Source organism: Parambassis ranga, chromosome 24 (assembly GCF_900634625.1).
Source record: "Parambassis ranga chromosome 24, fParRan2.1, whole genome shotgun sequence".
Lineage (NCBI taxonomy): Eukaryota > Metazoa > Chordata > Actinopteri > Ambassidae > Parambassis > Parambassis ranga.
The window spans coordinates 3,138,754-3,162,134 of NC_041043.1; the positions used below are offsets into that span (position 1 = coordinate 3,138,754).

General features: G+C 42.9%; 1 protein-coding gene across 1 annotated transcript in view; it reads left to right on the forward strand.

The window, feature by feature from the left end:
* The window catches only part of extl3 (exostosin-like glycosyltransferase 3), a 26,840-nt gene continuing 3,459 nt past the window's right edge, over positions 1–23,381 (forward strand). The window contains exons 1-5 of the mRNA XM_028397523.1: positions 1–198; positions 18,047–20,659; positions 21,218–21,345; positions 22,711–22,855; positions 22,945–23,073. Of these exons, the coding sequence (XP_028253324.1) occupies positions 18,524–20,659; positions 21,218–21,345; positions 22,711–22,855; positions 22,945–23,073 (2,538 nt within the window). The 5' untranslated portion in view covers positions 1–198; positions 18,047–18,523. The remainder of the gene's footprint in view (positions 199–18,046; positions 20,660–21,217; positions 21,346–22,710; positions 22,856–22,944; positions 23,074–23,381) is intronic.

The window sequence follows — 23,381 nt, forward strand, 5'->3', positions numbered from 1 at the left end:
TGCAGTCGGCGCTGTTTGTCCAGCCTTCGCTCCAACAATGCAGCTTTTAATGGAGCTGTGAGCGCTGCGAGATGAAAACGCTGCAACACCACGGGCTTGTCCGGGGACTGTAGCCGTACAGCGAGACTCCTCCGGTTAGTCAAACCCTTCAGGCGGCTTTAGTTAATTTTTTCAGACATCCTGGACTCTCCTGCTGGGGTGAGTAGCCTCTAAAGCTAACATTGGTCTGCCTGTGGAGTACAGAGCAAATGCATTTTGTTGTGACCACTGCTGGCTAGCAGGCTAGCTAATTGGCCAGATGAGACATGGTCCCCTGTGTCTTTTCTGTGCAGCCCCATGTCCCTGTTATTACAGCAGTCTTATGTTCTCTCGTCTTCGTTGTGTTTTGGATAAGATATTTCTCAATAGTCTGAATTTATGAAAAATAGTTGAGTCGTTTCTGTCGCCGTGCGTCTGTTTTGGTGTCGCGTCATCTAAGCCGGTGTAGTTGGTGTTTTGCCGTGATTTAGTCTGAACATGATACAATCCTGACCTCGTAGTTAATGTTCGGATCTGTCCTTTTTATTGTCATGTTGGCCTCTTCAGACCAGCAGATCTTTTATTGCGGCTACAATGTCAAACCAAGCTCCTTTAAAGAAAACTGTCATTTTAAAGCCATACTGCTTAACAGCAAACACACAGTCTTAGGCAGCAGAATGTAACCTCCTCATAATAAACGTCAAGATTTATATATAAATACTCAGATGATAGTTTCTGCATTGAACAGGCTGTCACATTAATATGAATAATACATAATCGGATATTGCTGCTGTAATGATTGGTAATTATTTGTTAAAAACACAGATGAGCAGTTGAGATTCTTAATGTGTGAGAGGAATTAGGGTAAAATATCAAGTCAAGTATTCTATAGAGAAAAAATGTACCTTTGTTTATTCATTGACTCTGATCTGAATTTCCAGCTCGCTCTCTCTTCTTTCTTTGGCGCCTAACAAATAACCAGGAGATAGAAAATGCTGTCAAGTCCAGCACCATGATAGCTTAGCTTCAATAACACAGCTAAGACCTTAATGTAACATTTTCTGGGATAGCACAACTTGTAGGCTGGTGGTATAGCCCCCCCCCCCTTTTTTTTCTCAGAACTGTTGACCACCATTTCCTATTTTCAGCAGACCAGGGTTCCTCTTACACAATCCAAAAACTCCTACACCTTTTTCAGTACAGGTAGAATGTCTCATCAGTCATCGCCTCCAACACAGTTTTGGCCGACAGCAGTAGCCACACATTCAGCAGCAGGTTACTGTACCATGCGTTAACACCTTATACAGAGTGAGAATGTAAAGGAGTGGACAGCTGCGTTTATTTTTTGTCAAAATAATTATTGTAATGTTCACTTTTTTCCCCCAGCAAATCTTTAGATTGAGTATATATGATTTGGATTGTGATAATAAACCACTAATAGCACAACCCTCTTTAAGCCAGCACTCAGAAGTTAAACTGGGTGAGCAGGCTCCTTGCGGTTTTGGTGATAGTAGCTGTGTGAAGGCATGGCTTAGCATGTTTGTGGGAAGCCTGAGGTTACTGCCAGGGGCTATGAGTTTAGAGTATGTTCTAGTTCTAGCCCCCAAAGTTTGACGCTTAATTGCTGCTTTACCAGAGCAGTCGGCCCGAAGCTGTGAGGCCAGTTCGTCTGTGGCAGTAAGGCGTTGCGTGCATCATCAGAGCGTGCCTCGATATATTCTTACTTGACAGAAGGATGTTTTTGGCCAAATCACAGTTAATTCATTCAACTTGTGAGGTAAACACACTGTGACTCCTTTATGCCTCTCAAAGTCTGAAGCTTGCTGTAAAGTTGCTGAGCATGGACAAATGTCCCAAATCTGATGATTCAGAGAGAAGTAGAGAATGCAGGGAATTGATCCTGTGAACACCTTATATCTGATAAAGGTCAGAGGGTTGAAAGGTGCATCGCTGTATCACTATATCTGTGTGCTTATTAGGGTGACACAGAGACAGTAGTGTGGCATTGGTGCCACTCACAGATTGATGCGTTTGGAGGTGGTTTTTTATGTCAAATAGTTATTTGAAGTTCCCTCCTGTTATGGTCTGTTTGGACCACAATGTGAATTAATATTGACTTTACGGGGCTACAAGGATATTGATCTAATCCTTTCTTACTGCCACACTTTCTTTATTTGCGGTCACATAAAGTAGCAGTCAGTCACCATCTGCCACCACAGAGCAGCACAGTGGTAAAATCTGCATTCATTCAAGGGGAAGAGATGTGTGTTGATGTGCATGGAAGTATAGCTGTCCAGGAAGTATGGGCCGAAGATTTGCAGCAATTGAGATAGTATCTATTGTCTCCCTGTATGAACCCTAAGCAGCGTCTCTAGTTTTTCACTCCTGTCACATTTTTTTAGTCAGTGTGGGCTCTTTTTTTACAGCAACATAAAATCCTTCACCTCTATGGAAACAGCACAATCATGGCATGGGCAGAGGGAGAGAGAACTAAAACATCTATTTTGTGCAGAATAACACAACACTTAAACCTGTCGGGTATAAAAGAGAAAGAACAATTTTTGATTTAACTGTTCAGCTGGTTACAAGTGAATCAATCATGGCTTCATTTTAGGAAATTATTACTAATGGTCCTTTTTGGAGAAATTTGGAATAAAATAAGTGGTTTAAAGATAACATCGTTTAGCTTCCAGTATGTGTGTGGACATATGGTCTGCTGTCTGATCTAATTGGTAATTTATTTATTTCTTAATAACTTGGCACAAACCACACTCTACAGAGTTTGGAAGAAAGTGCTGCTGTGTCACATTTATATTTTTGTGCACCCATTTGACTGCATGTGCCAATTTTCCACAGCTTCAGACGTTTCATTGCAGGAGGAGCTGATCTAATAGCAGTGATGAGTTTTGTTTCGGTTTTGTGCTGCCTCACGCCGCCTCACTGGATCTGCTCACTCAGACTCTTCGTTAATGTTATTAGTTACATCTGCGTGTTTCCTGCCATCATCAGCCAGAGCTGACCCAATATGGGCAAAGCAGAAGACCAAATATTATGAGGCTGATGCTCGGGTGAAGACTTACCAAAAATGGCGTCTTACTGTTATTGACATTGTTGTTAGTCACACCTGTGGCAGAATGTTTGCTTAAATATAATAAAATCCCACATCTCTTCCATCTGGGGATCATAACAGCCAGACCTTGATTACACACATGCAATATTTCTGTCGCACAAAGTTTTCAACCTCAGTGGGGCTAAGAATTATGGGTAAATGCACTTTCCCTCTAAAAACTCATGGTTTACTCAGCAGCTATCATTAGTTTTATCTTTTGTCAGCTGAGTGTGACCATTAAAACAGACTAATGTATGTTTAGTATGTCTAATCTAAGAGCTGATTTTAGACTGACATTATCGATCTGTCAAAAATGTCAGAAAGATGTGATCAATATGCTCTTTTAGGCGTAGCATCAACTGTTTTAGACATGATTAACAGTTGATCTGACTATTGGGGGGGAGTGTTTCAGGCTGTGTACATAAATACATCCTGCTTACACACAACCTTTAAAGACATAAGGCTCATTTTCAGCTCTGTGTCCAACTCTGTAGCTCTTTGTCTACACAGACAAAAGGAGTTCAACCAACATGAGGGCTGTGGAAACTATAAAGTTCTCATCACATGTTGACACTGAATGCAGAAAAAGTGACCTTTTTTTTAATTTGGCAGAACAGCAGCACTGACTGACGCTATTCAGAGTCTAATATCAGTGATAGTCTTTTTTATTGCTGAACATTTAAGCTTGCAAAGCTTTAGATCTACTCACCATCATACAGAGGCTGTAAGCTCTGCTGTTCTGAGGAACATCTGCTTTAAGAGACAAAAAGTTAGGCTACGTTTAGGACAGCTTGTTCTCTATGTTTATTGAATAACAAGATGTTTTCTTGCACTGGGCAAGAAAGAAATAATGAAATTCCTGACAAGAACAGATGCAGCAGCTCGTAGCTGTGTGAGAGGAGAAGACTGCTGGGAAAAGAGAGGGATGGCAGGACTGGTTTTTCTCTTGGCAGAGTAAGCAAACAGCAGCTCTCTGTGTCACGCCTGCTAGTTGAGCTGTAGGATTTCTTGAATATTTCATATTTGCTTACATAGAAACGTCAGTTGTCTACCTCCAGTGGCCTTTAATGTATGTCGCTGTCAAGCTGGAGTCAAGAGGCCGTATGTAACGGAGTTAAAAATAAACCCTTTGTCGCGAGGTTTGATTGTCGTTCTTTGTTCTGTGAAAAAAAATGCAGTCGCACATGTCGAGGCCATCATTCGTCTTTCACACATTTGATCAGATTCTTCTCCGACACTGTGTTTCATTGATCAATAACCACACACTCACCTCTGCCACTTGTTGTCATTGATGTGCCAAGTTCAAGTCCAGTCCATTTGCTAACAAACGCAACCCAAAGCAGTGAGTGAGAGTGTCGTCCTGCACGGACACTTAGGTGCAATCTCTTTTGGGGTGGAACACTGCAATAATTCTCCCATGTCAGGGGCTAATCACCCTGGCTACCCTCCCACAATCCATCAGTGTCTAGAGGACAAGGCTTGTGGGGTTCTGGCAGCTGTTGTCAGCCTGAGTCAATCTGTTATGGTCTGCGCCAGCCTGCACAGGAGGGCGAGAGAGGAAGAGCTCTTGGGAGGACACACCAAGCAGGGCTGCTGCCACTGCTATGGGAAGATAACAAGAGGATTTATTTGTTAGGAGGGAAGGATTTTGGTGCCTGCGTGTTAATTTTGCAGTGCTTCCTACTAACTCCTCTCTCTGATGAGGATGAGCATTGAAAAGCCTGGTATAAGATGAATGTGGTATTTTAACTTCACCTCACAGAAGTGGCAAAATGCATTCATTGTCATTCTGTCTAAATTAAATGAAGGCCCTCACCCCTTTATAATTCAGTCGGGAACCAGCTCACCCTTTCACACAGCGCTGCCATCTCAGAGGTGCAGCAACAATGCCCCCACGTTCCGCCTCCGTACCAATTCACAATGAAGGTGCACCCTAAACCAAATGAGGCTATATATGACCAGATTAATGGTAAATTCAGTAATAACACATGAAGACTAGTGATGCACTGATCTGACTTTTTCAGTTCTGATAACAGTACAGGGCGATGCATCCTCATACCATCTATTTGGATGTAATACAGCTGACTCCAGGTTGCTGCTTTTTGTGTGTAAAGCACAAATATCAGTGTTTTGTTTCACTTGTTGACCTTACAGTTGATATTTTTTAAATATTAAAAAGTTAATGAAAGTAGTTGCCAATACCAGTATTATTTAATATTGCCAGAGACCTCACAATTAGACTCTTCCAAAGGAGTCGTACTTTCATTTGCAGAGCGCTCAGAGTTCATGGCTGTTCAGGACTTTTTGAAGGTGAAAAAGTACAAGACATTATTTCTTCCCGTGAAATTTGTAGATGTGATACGACCAATGAAAGAAGAAGAAGGTTTAACTAAAAAGTACACACCCTTGAGGCCTAAATGAGTCGCTAAACAGGCCTTCCTCAGGCTAGACATATTGATTAATTGAAGCAGAAAAAGTGCAGGTGTAAGTCGTTCCATTAATAATGGCTTTGTTCTATTTATATCCACCACAGCAACAGGGCAGTTACACATCGTTAATGTTTGATGAGGCGTAATGCTGTATAAATAGTTTATCATAGGCACAATTTTTAATGCATGTAATGTGTGACAACAAGTTCCAGCTGCTGTCGAGGGTTGATTGTGAACACCTTGGGATCCCAGGAAGAAACTGGTTAATATTGGATCATAAGTGTAACCAGGGCTTTGCAGTTAGTTGCAGTTAACAAATTTGTCCACATTTACCAACATTAATTTTATTACTATTAAAGATGCATATGTCAGCAAAGGTTTAAGCATTAAACTGTCAAGCATCAACCCCTTCTTTCAGTGTGTCTAACCCTTTAAAACCCTTGTAACATCTGGCTTTTATCTACAGTGTGAAAGGGTGCAGTTAGCATTCATGTGCAGGTCAAATGACCCTGCAGTATTCACAGGTATTTAGGGACTCCAGCTCTGATTGGCAGCGATGTAAACATCACACCTGGATGGTTCACTTTTTAAGTGCAGTGTTATGATTTGCTTGTCATTCAGTTACCATTGTGTTTGAACAGATGTAATTGCTTTGACCTACATATGTTTTTCTAATCTAGTTATGAGTTTTGAGTTATTCATTTACAAGTGATATTCAGGCTCAGCATTCTGGGAAGAATAATGTAGAAAAAGATAATGGAGTGGGGTAAAGAGCAGAGAACCTAGAGGACACACAGTATAGAAACAAGCAGCATCAGCATCTCCACTGGGAGCAACACAACTGGATGCTTTGACAATTGTGTAAAGCAAAGCTGAGCAGGCGTTTGGAGGACACACAGTTTGGCGAATGGCAATTATGAATTATCAGTAATTGTTGGTATTTTTGATCTGACTGCCAGTTGGTGCAGTTTCAGTCTAGTGGTGTCTAATTAAATGTTTTTTTGCAAGACAACAAAGCATCCTACCCAAAACTGTTGAAAATGCTGCAGCACAGTGTCTTGTTGAACATCATTCAACTGTACATGTTGTTGCTGCTGTGAGAGAAAGAAACAGGTTTCTTTTGACACACGAGCGTCTGTGGCAGTGAACTTGACATGTATTCAATCAGTTTCCACTCCGGAATACAAAAAGATTCTTTGTGATTTGTTTTCTGGCCTCATTCCTCATCCTGTCTTAGAAGAGCGGTTATAACACTGAGTTTTTTGCAGTTGTGACGGCTGGATTCACTTTGCGCCAGATAAAGCCTGATTATAGCCCAGGCAACTAATTAAGGTTTGACATGGCGGTTTGTGAAATGTCCTAAGCTTTTGATTAATGAGAGGAATTTATTTTAATTTAAATCTGTGTAGCAGGATGAAGACATGGTGAGATAGTGGGTGGCTGGAAGCAAATTTCTGCTGTGTATTAATAAGAATAAATGCTATGAATAAAGAAACAATGATTGCTGTACCATAAAGTAAAGGCACATAAATAAGCATTTGAAAGTGACTTTGATGAAAACGCTCCTACCAGTGCAATGTAAGTCAGGAAGGAGCCATACATAATGACTCTAAATACATACAGTGATGTTTCAGCTAAAACCGGCTTTCTGTTTTAGGTGACATTTTGCGTGACTCTGCCAGAAAGACCGAAGTATGAAAGGCCTTAGACTCTGTCCCATTTCACCTCTAACTAAAGTAATTATGCAGACCAAATGGTTAAATGACTACCGTGTGGAACCCTCTAATTAGATTTCTGGTAATGAATGGGTCAAATACCAATTGCAGCCATTCAGGCACAGAGAGTCCCTCTGAAGATGAGGCTCGACAATATAGTCTGTGCGTCACACGGGACAAGGACGTGTCGTTTTGAGGGGTTGTTAGCAAGCAGATGAAAAGCTTGTTTGAACTTCCCAAAAATCGGCTCTGAAGAGACCGACTCAGTCAGAGCTGCCCATCAGTGAGGTTATAGTCTGAAAGTCCTAAATATTAGTAGCCCCAGCATTTTACAAACAAATGAAGTTAGGAAGCTGAGCCAGGCCACAGTTCGGCGTGACACTTTTATACTCCATGTCCATCTTTTGATACCTGATATCATTTCCTTTTGGAAATGTAAAAATAGTTTAGGCATTATTTTCAAATCCAACATCACTGATTAATCCAGGAAAGCTCATCAGCACCTTGCTTTACACTCTTAATTACCGTAGTAGTGTAGGGTGTCACATCACCAGTGTGTGCCCTCATAAAAGCCTAATGTTTGTGATCACACATTAGTAATTTACACTTCATCTTTCATCTGTGCACAATTGTCCTCTTTTGTTTGTCTCCACAGCAGTAGGCGGTTTTCCGTTGGAGGAACGTATGCTGGACACATTTATGGGAATGTCACGATAATTGGGTTGATTTGCATTTATTTGCAGCCAGCAGGCTTTAGGACTTCTCCTGCAGGAACTCTGGCAGGGGAGAAAACAGTCCTGAAAAAATGCTGAATGTGGCCTGATGTTGACTTTTTCCTCCCATGTCTGCATCGTTATAGCATCTTTTTTAAACTTGAAAATAGGGCTGGCTGAGCAATATGTAAAATACTGTTCTGATGTGTAACCTGGCCTGGGTATAATTCTGTTGTAGTCATTAGTTCAGTGTGACGATGTGCTCATTTTGATTGGTTGAAAAGATGTATGGATAAGTTTTATCAATGTCCAATATTGCTATGGAAGAAATTCTACTCTGCAATAGATATTATTATGATTTTATTGCCCTGCCTTGCTCCACACTGAGTCTTCAGTTGATGCTTCAGTAAAACAGAATGTGAACCCAGAGGATGCTCAGTAAATACTGTTTTAAAATCTAAAAGCATGCACAAGTTGTTTAGAAAGAGGAAATGCCAAAGGGAAGCGGTCAAATTCTGCATTTCACACCACATCAAAAAGAATTAGCTGCTCATCTCGCCGGAGGTTCTCTCACCAGACGCCTCATCTCATGCATCTGTTCTCCAACCATGCAGATTCAGAGGGCACATATTTTCTTCTCTTTCCTCCTGGGAATTGCAGAGAAGAACTGTAATATGTTTTTTCCTTATTTTTGACTTTAAAATAGGCTTAATTTTGAGTGCTGCAAAAAGATGCAGCATGGACTCATTATGGATGCTGGCTTTCAAAAGCTATACCAGTGGAACCATAATTAAAGGAATGCAGCAGCGGTCACATGTTTTCAGCTTTCCTTTTGTTTTCAGTGAGGAGCAAAAAAAATGCTAACCAACCATTTTTTTGGAAGCTAATAGATACATGATTAAATATTTTGCCTATTATAAGGTTTTGTGAAGAAAAAAAAAAATGAAAATGTCCAAGTCTTACTTCAGAAGTTTTCAGCGTGTGCTGTTGGGAGCTGTAAAATGGGGGAGTGGTGTGTGTCTGTCTGTCCGCTCTGACTCTAATTGGCTGTCACACTCTCAATTCTCACCAACACAGTGAGAGACTCTCCTCGCCTTACCCCTGTAGGGCAGCTCGTGCCGCAGTAGTTTAACAGCAGAGGCTTCACTGACAGATTAGCACTTGCAGCAAAGCCGCTGTGATCCATTTTGTTTATCACTCTCCTGGCCATTACAAACAGCCACAGCCACATCACTGAAGAGGCTCAACATTACCCAACATTTTAGGATCCTCTGGGTGATCTTTCCATATATTTTGTATTTGATCTGTCGTGCAGTCCCACAAGGACACAGGCATCTTTTTTTTTTAGTTGCTCTCCTGCGTAAGCTTTGTCATATTGCTGGAGCTTTGGCTGTTGGAAGGCACCCAGGCCCATCTGTCATTATGAACTCATTCACTCTCTTTCCCCGGGTATCTCTCTCTCTGCCTCTCTCTGTTTATCTACATCACTATCTGTCTCTGCCTGTGCAAATTGGTATTCATCAGAGTTATAAATACGCCTGACTAAACCTGCGTTAATGTTTGCAAACAACACAGAAGTAAAAGTTGGATTTTCTGTCTGCCTTTGTCTCTGCACTGACTTTGAACGGTCGGCACATCCACGTAATTGAGTGGGAGGAGGTCCACATGGAGGATAATCATAATTGCTTTGGTCAGAATCACACCAATGCTACTAATGATCACAGCCTCATCTTAATCTCTTCATTGATATTAGACACTAAAAGTGTGTTTACAGAAGTATTTTATTTTTAAAGACACATATGTTTTGTTTACAGTCTGATTTTTAAATCCTTTTATAATTATACTAGAAAAATCAAATCAAATCAGTTCATAAAATAATGTATTTATTTTGTAGTTAGCTGTGTAATAATTGGGATAATGTGCAGTGATTGCAGGCTGGCAGCCATCATTTTGGGATTTATTGGACATTCTGCAACAGAAATGTTGATTCAACCTTTTTTGAAGTAGCAGATGTATCTGGGTGTTAAAGACACTTATACACACTGTTAAAATTGAACTTTGGATCGTCACTGTCAATAACCAACACGCTGTGTAAAATCCAGACTTGGTAAACAATAGTAAACTGAAAGTTGATCAAGCATTGAAGAGGTGGAGAAGTTACTCACTGAGAAAAAAGGAAAATGTGTGCATCCATGTGGGTGTCAAATTTACATATTTCTGTTGATCAGAGCTGAAGCAGATAAATACAAGCTTCTGCGGAGCTGATTACACCCTTTGCAGACAAAAGCCAGATGTTAGTGGGTTCTTAGGGGATTTTTGCTCAGAGTGAAAAACTGAAAGATTCAGTTATCCTCATCATTTCACACATGTTTGACTTCTCTCTATCCCTTTCCTATTTTAAAATAGGAAAGGGATCATTTTTTAGATTAAACTGGTTTGGTTATAGTATGTTTCACATTTATGTAATGGAATTATTCAGTGTCTTTTTTTAGTGTACTCTCTGTGACACAGCTTGACTTAATGAGGCATCTGTGCCACGGCAGACACCTGTCTGCTTTGTAAATGTTTCACAGTATCCCAGTTTCACCCAGCCAGCATGTTCAGGTTCTTTTTCCCAGAACACAGGGTGACATCTTAAAATTCTATTATTGAGTTTGCAGTGAAAGAAAAAACGGAAAGAAGCAAATCCAGCTTTTTGATAATACAAGGAGAAAAGGTGAAAAACTTGCCAACTAAAAGCCCAGACACACTGCCTCATTACGGAACAAAGGCTAAACAAGCATTACTATTATAGTGATTAAAATCGAGCATATACTGCCCTGTTATTACACCGGCACTTAATTACCCTTGGAATCAATACTTTAAAATATAATGTAAAAGTATGGTGGTAAAAAAAGACTACCAGAAACAGTCCAAACGCTTGCTTTGCACTCAATATAAGGTATATTGAAATTCTCATATCTGCAGTAATTTGTTGGACTAACCCCTTTGCGCGGCACTCCATGGCTTCTGAATGACCTCTGTAACTCGCCTCTGAAAAAAGTCCTTGCGATGGCTCAGTCAGCCGTCTGCAGATGAGCTGTGATCCATGGTTACAGCAGCTGCTCCCCTCACACACAGCACTATGACTGTACAGCTGCCTCCAGCCCCCCCAACTTTATCTCCACAGGGAGCACCATACCTCAATCTCCTCCATAAAATCACAATTAATTATAGGAAGGGTAGTCTACAAGCACAACGAGCCAAACAAAGCCCCTCAAGGGGAGAGTAATGCATCAGGGTAACCTGGACTCCCAGCAGGAGTGAGGATTTTTCTCAAGTTCAGCAGCATCTCTCTCCCTACAGCTGCAGTGTGCTACAGTTATGTACATATAAGCCACCCATGTGCTTCATGTTTTGCTACTATTGAAGTGAATAGAAAAGACCGTTTTTGAGCTAAAAGATACAAAATGTTAACAAACCAGCACCGTCTCTGCAAAAACATATATATACATGACCTTTTTATTATAGTGTACCCTCCTACTGCTGCAGTAAGTGGTATTAATGTGTTGGTAGACTGCTGAGTCCTTGATCTGTTCTCTGATTGACCATTGTGCTGTGAATATGCAGTAGAATGTGAGAGTCAGTCCCCCTCCCGTGCGTGTCCACTACTTAGGTTCATCTTTGAATAGACAGCCTTGGTTTACATGGACACTATTTACCAAGAAAACATTTTATTTGGATCTTTTGTAGCATTTACTGATTATGACAAAATATGCTTAGACTTATGTCTAAGGGTTTTCGGAGCAGCATTTGGACTATGTTTGGCATTTTTGCCTTTTGCTACACACTGCCTTATGCCTGTTTATTAGCCAACCTTCCAACAGTTTGCAGTGCGAATGCATGCCCACAGGAAAAGCCTCAGATTTCCAGTCTGAAGGCACGAATATTTGAGCATTATAAAAGGCATGTTTTTGACCCGTATCTCAGAACCAGCTATTTACAGATGGTGCTTAAAAGATATGTTATTCGGAATATACATGGTTTTTTGTGAACTCAAGAGAAAAGTAGTTTTAATTTTTTAATAGCCATGTTAACTACTTTCTTGGGGCGAAGACTCTTATCATTATAATTTTAGTCATGTCAAAGTGTCAAAATCCAAATGTTTGGAAGGATAATATTATGATGTGGTACACACTTTGCCCCATGACAACTGATATTCCCATCAGCAGCTGTAGTTGTACCTGTTTTTTTTAATACATTACTGGACATAAATAAAAATGACATCAACATTAGCATGCAAGCATTGTCAGTGAACATGATAGCTTACATTTAGCATTCAGCTAATACTCTGCTGTGAACTGTCAGGCTTGTCCCTGTTAAAAGATTCAGTGTTTGCACTCGGGACTTTCAGACTCCCTGATTATAAAGTAGACAGACAAATTACAGATTAGTTTTTATTGTTTATTTCCAGCTTGACTTGGCAGTGAGTCATACATAAGCACAGTCAAGGAGAGCATTTGAAGCAGTATGGATAATCACTGTCATTATCATCTTAATGTGTTTTTTTGAGACCTGAAAAAATTAAAGATCCATCTTTTAAATATTTCATTCCTGACAGTCACACCTCACAGAGCCTTGCTACCTGGGGCCTTATTAAAAATACAAGCTGCTTGATCTTTCCGTGGGCCCTGAAATCCCTCATGCTGTCTCCCTATCTGTCAAAAGCTCTGGTAGACACCAAACACTTTCACTTTCAACTTTGTTGCAGGATAAACCTCAGCTTTCACTCATTCACCAGCTGCTGCAGCTGCCTTCCAGCCTTATCCTACATGAGATGTGTGTTTTTAGTTGAATTGATTGTGGCCGCGCAAAAAACCTGGTACAGAATGTCAGCTCTGTCTGTGCCCAATGTGTCTTTATAGAAGAATTCAGGGCTATCTCTGAAAGTACTGCAACTCTGCAGAGACTGTTCAAACATTTATACAAGTGCTTGCCCTCGAAAGTCTGGAAATGTGAAAGCCGCACGCCCACTTCTTCATTTAGACCCTGAGCACCTGCTGCTGCCCTTCTTTTGACTGCAGATGAATATATTTTATATAGACCTGCTCGCTATTAATCACACCATGATGCACCTCTGCAGACATCGCTGTACAGTCTGTGGGACACTTTGCTTTTTGACCTGAGCTGTGAATCTGATCTTCCTTGGTATCACGACATGTGTTTACTCCATCCCACGAGTATATATTTCTCTAAATCAAATTAACACTCTGCCTCCCGTGTTATTCATAGGCTGGACCAGCAATTTGCTGATTAAGTCGTAGCTTGCACGGTGTTGCCATGCGGAGCAAAAGGTTTTTTTTTATCTGGGTCATCAGCTTGGCGGCCCTGAGTCAGTTTCCTCTGTCCTACAGAGCACTCGATTTGAGTGTGTTGTTGGATTTTGCCCTCTGAAAAAATAGGAATGGATTGTATATCAGATGCATATTGATTTTCCAGATGAGTAATGTAATATTCATACTGATACACAAAGATTAGTCATCTGTGAGGAAGTACATGGACACGGCAAAATGTATGAGGGTAATTATCACACTTAGTGCCTGCAGCCGATCACTTCTAAATTACTAAGTGGTTTCTTGTAATGTGGCATAGTGTAAGGAGAAGGCAAGGACGGGCATGTCATAACCTCTGTGAGTGCAAATATTTTCACTGCACTGTGTAAAGAAGTGCAAATGCAGCCCTTTAGATGCTTAACACTAAACCTCCTTGCTGCGCGGCGGTAGGTAATGATGGCATTATTATTGATCTCCACAAAATAAGTCCAGGGCGATCAATGCTCTCCTGTGTTTTTTTTTTTCTTGCAGACTGCGTCTAAAGCGGGAGAGAAGGCATTCTGCAGATTAGAAAGCTACAGCGGAGGAGATTGAGATTTCATTTTATCTGTGCATGTTGCTCTGTTTCCCAGGGCAGAGCTTTAAGCCAGTGTGTTTTTGGCTCCAGATCAGGCCTAGCAAAAGCATTTGCCAACATCTGTCTGCCATTACCCCTGTGACACTGGCAGTCATGCAGCAATTAATCAGACTGTTGTGATAGTTGCCTTTCGGTCACTCTGCACCTCAGGCAGAGCACTGAGCAGCGGGATCGGGGTCAGTGTTCATCAGGGTCGTATGTCCTGGGACTTTTTACTGCATGTGCACCTTCCCTACTAGTAGTTACTCTGCAGGACCAGAGTGCCTCGTCTAATATTAACCCATGACTCAAACTTTGTAATGAATAATACACTGTGGATTCATTTCTGCATGTAGTGCTTGCTGAGGGCCCTTAACTGAAACTGAAGCTGTCATGTTGTGAACTCAAGTCAGCTGCTGACTGAGCAGTGTATCGGTAATGTTGAGGCAGTGTTGTAAATGGTATATCCAGACAGCCTCATGCTTAGTGATGCTGCAGGACAAGGCTCTGTCTCTCTGTAATTCTTTTGGAAATGATGATAGATCATCCACCAGGGCTGAAATCAATGAGTGAGTTATTTAGTAAATGTTTTTTCGGTAACCTGTGTTCTAACAAACTTGTAAAAATCTGCTTTCTAAAAAAACAAAAGTGGACAAACATATTCAGCTCAGTGTGGAGACTTCAGTTCCTGGCTTCACCTGGTGGTCTGAGGTGCAGCTATAAGACAAGTAGCAGCAGGGTGCCGGTCTTTTTAGGCAAGATGAGATCACATGTTCGTCATATGACTGACTGCTGCAGTCCCACTGGCCTGCTCATACATACACACACGCACACCAGCTGTACTGCAACATGCAGGTTTTCAGAAGAATCAGAATCATTCAGAGTGTGTAGTAATCTCTCAACATCAGAAATGCCAGTCACATGGAGGCAGCGAGGAGGAATGATTATTTTACACAGACAAGAATGAAAGATGTCCCTGTAATTTTAAGATGGTATCTGTCTCCACATTGATCGAGCCAGGCTGTAATGAAAGAGTTACAACCTGGTTTGAATTCGCCAGTAGCTCAGAGAATATGTCCTTATCAAGAGGAGCTGTTTTGTTGGTAAAAGGTAAACACCATCTGCATTCCTCTGGTCTCTGTGATTGTGTCGGCCTGAACTGCTTTATCAAGACTTGCTCTCAGTGTTGTGGGTTTAGTTATGTATTTGATAAGGACTGTTGGGCGCTCGGCCCATTGGTTGACATCCTCGTGGCTTGTGCAATATACACTCAACAAAAATATAAACGCAACACTTTTGTTTTTGCTCCCATGTTTCATGAGATGGACTTGAAGATCTAAACTTCATTCCAGATACACAATATTACCATTCCTCTCAAACATTGTTCACAAATCTGTCTAAATGTGTGATAGTGAGCACTTCTGCTTTGCTGAGATAATCCATCCCACCTCACAGGTGTGCCACATCAAGATGCTGATCTGACATCATGATTAGTGCACAGGTGTACCTCAAACTGCCCACAATAAAAGGCCACCCTGAAATGTGCATTTTGTTTCTGCTTTATTGGCGGTCTGGGGACTTAGAACCAGTCAGTATCTGGTGTGACCACCATTTGCCTCATGCAGTGCAACACATCTTCTTCGCATAGAGTTTATCAGATTGTCTATTGTGGCCTGTGGAATGTTGGTCCACTCCTCTTCAATGGCTGTGCGAAGTTGCTGGATATTAGTGGGAACTGGTGCACGCTGTCGTATACGCCGGTCAAGCACATCCCAAACATGTTCAATGTCCGGTGAGTATGCTGGCCATGCAAGAACTGGGACATTTTCAGCTTCCAAGAATTGTGTACAGATCCTTGCAACATGGGGCCGTGCATTATCTTGCTGAAACATGAGGTGATGTTCATGGATGTATGGCACAACAATGGGCCTCAGGATCTCATCACGGTATCTCTGTGCATTCAAAATGCCATCAATAAAATGCACCTGTGTTCTTCGTCCATAACAGATGCCTGCCCATACCATGACCCCACCACCACCATGGGCCACTCGATCCACAACATTGACATCAGCAAAGCGCTCACCCACACGACGCCACACACGCTGTCTGCCATCTGCCCTGAACAATGTAAACCGAGATTCATCCGTGAAGAGAACACCTCTCCAACGTGCTAGACGCCATCGAATGTGAGCATTTGCCCACTCAAGTCTGTTACGGCGACGATCTGGAGTCAGGTTAAGACCCCGATGAGGACGACGAGCATGCAGTTGAGCTTCCCTGAGACGGTTTCTGACAGTTTGTGCAGAAATTGTTTGGTTATGCAAACCAATTGTTTCAGCAGCTGTCTGAGTGGCTGGTCTCAGACGATCTCGGAGGTGAACCTGCTGGATGTGGAGGTCCTGGACTGGTGTGGTTACTCGTGGTCTGCGGTTGTGAGGCCGGTTGGATGTACTGCCATATTCTCTGAAACGCCTTTGGAGATGGCTTATGGTGGAGAAATGAACATTCAATGCACGAGCAACAGATCTGGTTGACATTCCTGCTGTCAGCATGCCAATTGCACGCTCCCTCAATGCTTGTGGCATCTGTGGCATTTTGCTGTGAGACAAAACTGCACATTTCAGGGTGGCCTTTTATTGTGGGCAGTTTAAGGTACACCTGTGCACTAATCATGATGTCAGATCAGCATCTTGATGTGGCACACCTGTGAGGTGGGATGGATTATCTCAGCAAAGCAGAAGTGCTCACTATCACACATTTAGACAGATTTGTGAACAATGTTTGAGAGGAATGGTAATATTGTGTATCTGGAATGAAGTTTAGATCTTCAAGTCCATCTCATGAAACATGGGAGCAAAAACAAAAGTGTTGCGTTTATATTTTTGTTGAGTGTATTTTGAGCTCAAGCGACAGACTGCCTGCTGCTCTTAGAAGGAAACAATCTGTGCTAAATTGTAGATTTTACTTGTGAATCTTACAGAGACATTTATGCCTGTTGACGGGGAGCTGCTGTGACTTCCAGTGTTTGCTGATATTGCCTTAGAGCTATCTTTTTAAACCATCTGCACACCAAAAAACATTTTCTTGAGACCCGAACACGGAGTGAAAGTGGGCTGTGGAGCAACATATACAAGGTTATTCTTAGATTGACCCAAAAGCTCATCTCCAGTGGCCTTAAGAGCTGAACTAGAAACACTACAGTACTCTGCGGCACCTGAGCGTGAACCAGTGAAGATAATTCTACATCTCTCTCTAGAATATACTCTTTAATAAGGATGCAGAAATGCAAGTCAGTGATGAGGTTAGGAGGAGGAGGAGGAGGAGGAGGAGGAGACCATTAATGAGAATTGCTGTGCTGTTGGTGTTGGCTTGCCGACTGTGGGTAGTTTACTAGTGATGGCTCTCTCCTGTTTTGTGTTTTTCCTGCGTGACTTGAAAAGAAAGTAAACCGAAAGGGAAAAAAGACACCCCCTGTTATTCTGCAGCACACTGACAGTTGTTTTCCTACACAAGACAGCCATGCAAAGAGCATGCAGTGTAAAACAGGATAAACTGTTACATTTTACTTAATAAAAAAACATTTATGGTGGCCTGTTTCGGAAAGCTAGACAGATACAGTTCTTTCTATGTCGCCCCATTTACACAGGCTGTTGAAAGCCTGCCTTGATTCCATATCAGTTGTTTTGCTGTAAGATACTAAGAGTGGGTAGGTACTGTTTTTAGGGCTAGATCTTTAGGCCCACAGGCCAGCTGTGGAGGCCCTCTAGGATTGACAGGCACTTGTGTATTACCATCTTTCTCAACCAATCACGGAGAAGGAAACACAAAAGGTCCTTGAGGATGAAGAAGCAGTCAATATATATAGTAGTAAATATATAAATAAAATGCTCTAGCTCACTCTAATTAATGAAGAAGCGGCCAACCTCAAGGCTCTGGCTAATGAGTTAGCTTCTGTTAATACAGCTTAGATTCCTGAAACAAGATTTTGATGTGCATTGAAAATAATATTTTCCTACTCAAATTAGGAGCACTATATGAGCCGCACTTCAAGTGTTGATTAGATTCAGCCATATGTTTTTTTTGATGTTCCCTTAGATGACCATCTATCCCTTATCGGTTCTCGCTCTCTTTCAGGTTGCTGCATAAAGAAGAAGAGTCTCAGAGGATTTACTAATGAGGGGCCAGACAATGAGAACATCCATAAACACCAAGCATCCCAGCTATCCTGCTGACATGTGACCAGCCATGCTTTCCTCGCACCACCCGTTGAGGGGTGTCCCTCCCCAGTTGTGGGACTGTTTTTTTGCATCGATCTGGGAGAAGAATTAAAACTCATGAGAGAAATGGCATTAGTTTGTGTGAGCTTTGAAGCATCAGAGTACATATCAGAGTACAGGTGAGGCGCAACCTCTAACCAATACCCATAGGACTTGTAAGAGGAGGTAAACAGACTCAGATGACCTTTGCAGAAAGTCAGCATTACAGCTAACCGGCTTTGGTGATTTAGTGTCCATCCCACTGCCTTGTTGACAAGGTCGACCATGGCTGCTGCCGATTCCCACAGCAACAGTTCCTTGGTAGGTCAAGGAACAGACTGAGAGGGTCAACAAAATGCAGCGTAACGGCGGTGGTGGTGGTGTCGGAGGCCAGCCGTGGGTGTTACGGCGTGTGCGCCTCACGTGGCTCAGTTTCACGCTTTTCTTCATCCTGGTCTTCTTCCCACTTATCGCCCACTACTACCTCACTACCATTGATGAAGCAGGAGGCCCTGACAAGCGCATCTTTGGGCCACGGCCTGGTGGTGAACTGTGCGAGGCCAAACATGTGCAGGACTTGTGCCGCATCCGAGAGTCAGTCAGCGAAGAGCTGCTGCAGCTGGAGGCCAAGAGGCAGGAGCTCAACGGGGAGATTGCCCGACTCAACCTGCGCATTGAGGCTTGCAAGCGCAGCATTGACAGCGCCAAGCAGGATCTGTTGCAGTTAAAGAATGTTATCAGTCAGACCGAGCATTCCTATAAAGAACTGATGGCCCAAAACCAGCCCAAACTATCGCTGCCTGTGAGGCTGCTGCCAGACAAAGAGGACCCAGGACTTCCGCCTCCCAAGTCTGCACGGTCCTGCCGCCTGCGCTCCTGCTTTGACTATGCGCGCTGTCCTCTTACATCTGGATTTCCTGTGTATGTCTATGACACAGGCTCCTATCCATGGGGGGAGTATCTTGACCCCCTGGTAAAGCAGGCGTTTGCAGCAGCAGTTAAAAGCAACATTTATGTAACAGAGAACCCCAGCATTGCCTGTCTGTATATGGTGCTGGTTGGGGAAATACAGGAGTCCTCCTCCACAACACTATCTCCTTCAGAGCTGGAAAAGCAACTAAAGGCTCTTCCTTACTGGAGGTCTGATGGGCACAACCATGTACTGGTGCATCTCTCTAGAAAGTCTATGACACAGAACTTCCTGTATAATGTGAGTGCAGGACGGGCAGCAGTGGCTCAGTCCACCTTCCTGGAGCATCAGTACCGTGAGGGCTTTGACTTGGTTGTGTCCCCACTGGTTCATGCACTTTCAGAACCAAACTTTTTAGAAGTTCCCCCTCAAGTTCCTGTTAAGAGGAAATACCTTTTCACTTTCCAGGGTGAGAGGGTGGAGTCCCTAAGGAGCAGCTTACAGGAGGCACCACCTCAGTCGTTTGAGGAGGAAATGGAGGGAGACCCACCGGCTGATTATGATGATCGTATAATTGGCACCTTAAAGGCAGTACAGGACAGTCACTTGGATCAGGTACTAGTGGAGTTTACCTGCAAGAACCCAAGGCCAAGTTTGCCAACAGAGTGGGCTCTTTGTGGAGAAAGAGAGGACAGGCTGGAGGTACTTAAGGCTTCTACTTTTGCCCTGGTGATCGCCGCTGGGGATGGACAGGTGGTGGCCTCAGGTGGCTTTGGAATGAGGCTATTTGAGGCCTTAGAAGTAGGAGCCATCCCAGTGGTGTTGGGAGACCACTCCAAGCTACCTTACCACCAGTTTATCCGCTGGAGTGAAGCTGCTATCATAGTCCCCAAGCCCCGTGTCACAGAGCTACACTTTCTGTTGCGAAGCCTATCCGACAACGACATGTTGGCTATGAGGCGGCAAGGACGATTTCTGTGGGAGACCTACTTCTCGACCTCAGAGAATGTTCTAAACACCATCCTGGCCAGCATCAGAACCAGCATCCAAGTCCCTGCTGCACCCATCAAAGAAGAGCCCGCCCAAGAGATTCCTCACAAAGCTGGAAAGCTGGCAGGAACTGATGCCAACTTGGCTGACAATGGCGATCTGGATCTGGGTCCTGTCGAGACAGAACCCCCATATGCCTCTCCACGCTTTCTCCGCAACTTTACATACACCGCTGCAGACACCTACAGAGCATGGAACAGGGCTCCAGGGCCTTTCCATCTGTTTCCTCATACTCCTCTGGATCCTGTGCTGCCCTCTGAAGCCAAATTCCTTGGCTCTGGTACTGGTTTCAGGCCCATAGGTGGAGGAACGGGAGGCTCAGGAAAGGAGTTCCAGGCTGCCCTGGGTGGAAATGTGCCCAGAGAACAGTTCACTGTGGTCATGCTGACTTATGAGCGGGAGGAGGTCCTAATGAACTCTCTGGAAAGATTAAATGGGCTGCCGTATCTCAACAAGGTGGTGGTGGTGTGGAATTCTCCCAAACCTCCCTCGGATGACCTGCTGTGGCCCGACATCGGCCTGCCCATTGTGGTAAGCACTCATTTTATTCATCAAATGTACACAAATGGCGTTGAGTTCTTACTTCAAGAATACATCTCCCTACTCTGAGATGCAAACAGCAGCCTGCTGTGTTTCTAAAGTGTCAGAGCTGAGTGAAAGTTTACTGGACTGAATTAAACAGAGCTGTTATATCAGTGTCTCTGAAACTCCCACCAGCAGCTTTACTAAAAGGATTGAAGAAGTTCAACAGCCATGAATAATAAAAGTTGTTTTGAATTAAGCTTGCAAAATCAAATATTCATGTAGTTCAGTCACACCATGAGTTTGTGACAGACTTTGTTCACCAGTGGTGAGCTGACAGGGATGAACTGAAGAACCAGGCTCTGTGTTGTCAGGACCAGCTTCTCTTGTTATCCTTGATCTTTGTCACTGCAGTAAAGTGCTGAAACAAGCCATGCTTTTATATGCATACGGATACAGGACATATAGAATACGCTGGTATTAGTCAGTATGTGTTCTCAATGTACCTCTACTGTACAGTGCACCTTTTTATAGATGTCCTTGCTTAGCTGTGTGTCGTGTCTGCAGGTTGTACGAACAGAAAAGAACAGCCTCAACAACCGCTTCCTTCCCTGGGATGCCGTGGAAACCGAGGCCATCCTGTCCATTGATGACGATGCTCATCTCCGGCACGACGAGATCATGTTTGGGTTCAGGTCAGTGAATCATGGTTGAGCTCTCAGAAAAGACACATACAAGAAAAAACAAAAAACAGATATTTTAGTGTGCCTATATTAACTTAAAAAAGGTTTCATTGATTGAATCACTGATCTTAATTACCAAACATTTATAATTGCTCTGTAATGGCTAATCAACTAATAACAACAAGAAAAATAAATTAATTGAAGATAATATTCTATGGGTAGAGTGAAGGGTAAGTAGAAAAACAAACACAAAAATGGACTGAAATACTTCAAAAGGAAAAGCCTTCCAAAAACATGTAGCAGCATCACATTCTTTAAGTCTCAATCCCACAGAAGAAAACTGTGCCACCCACTACATGCTGAAGCATAGAAAATGAAAGCAAAATATGCTGTCAGTGTCTTCTGCAGCGTCTTCTGCTGTAGTTAGCCTCAATATGAGGGCCGTGTTTAAACCAATTAAACGATCAAGCACACTGTTAAGTTATAACTCTGCACCACCCTCTCCCCTCTTTCAGACATGTCTGTGACTTGCTGCTGCTGCAGCTTGTCCAGGCAGGCAAAACTGGCTTCCTAGGTCTGTGTGTGTGTGTGTGTGTGTGTGTGTGTGTGTCTGTCTCTGTGTGTGTGTGAGGGTGTGAGTAAGGGGTCATTTGTCATGAATTATCTCAAACTCACCCCCTCCAGAATTACCCAGGAATGTTTCCTCACCATCACTCTTGCCAAAGAGGAGAAATGACGCCGCAGCTGAGTGGTGTTATAACACCTCACATGAACTCATCTAAGACACAAAAGCGATTCAGAGATTTCTTGTGTCTTCAGGGTCTGAGGACGGAATTCAGATCATCTCTCCTGATACACACTTTCCAACCCAGTGACAGCCATGGCTGGGAGGTATTGTGTCTTTGGGCTGTGTCTGTAAGCACATTGGCTCCATTCCTGAGAAGCTTTGACAGACTTTCTTTAAATTCAGTGCAGATGTTCAGCTAATTTAGTGCTCAGAGGTCATTACGTTGACAGGCAGTGTCGGGGAGATCACAAAACCTCCATGTAGCCATTTTTTCCAGCATCCTGTTTTGTCCTTGGGGTGCAATAATCTGTAAATGTTATCTAAGACTTGAGATTTTGTTTTAATTTGTATTTTTAAAAACTGCTAAGGACCACAGCATGGATACTTAATTGCTCCCCTAGGGAGAGAAATAGAGAAATAGTTATGCTGTTTATTTGGCAGATGGATTTTAAAGGGCACACACTGACACTTGGAATCCAGACTAATGTGCATAAAAAAACAAATATCCACAACAGATTGTTTCATAAAACATTTATTAATTGAGCCTGTTTTACCTAATTGATTGGAAATAAGTATCTGGTATCCCACAGAGTGTGGCGTGAGGCCAGAGATCGCATCGTGGGTTTTCCCGGGAGGTATCACGCGTGGGACGTCAACCATCAGTCCTGGCTCTACAACTCCAACTACTCTTGTGAGCTCTCCATGGTCCTGACAGGAGCTGCCTTCTTCCATAAGGTCAGAAATTTCTCTGTCAAAAACAACCTTCCACACTCCGTCAGGTTCATCATCCAGCCATGTTGCTGACATGTTCTGTCCTCTCGTAGTACTACGCGTACCTGTACTCCTATGTGATGCCCCAGGCCATCAGGGACATGGTGGACGAGTATATAAACTGCGAGGACATCGCCATGAACTTCCTGGTTTCTCACATCACCCGCAAACCCCCCATCAAGGTCAGTGGCAGAACATGCAGTCCGCGTCTCCCTTAGGGCCCCCGTGTATTTATATTTTTTGCCTCCTCGGCCTCGCCATTACTCAAACTGGCATATCCAATATTCCACACAAATTTCTAAATTAAAAACTCAAGATCGAATCTGTGCTTTTTCTCCTATATTTTTATTGGAAGGACATCTATTACCACAGAGCATATTTATGGCTAGACAAATAATTATAGCAATCAAGCCAGGGAAGCTGCCAGAACAGAAATGTCACTGCAGCCCTAAGTTTAAGTTCTCTTTGATTTAGTGTGATGTTAATATTC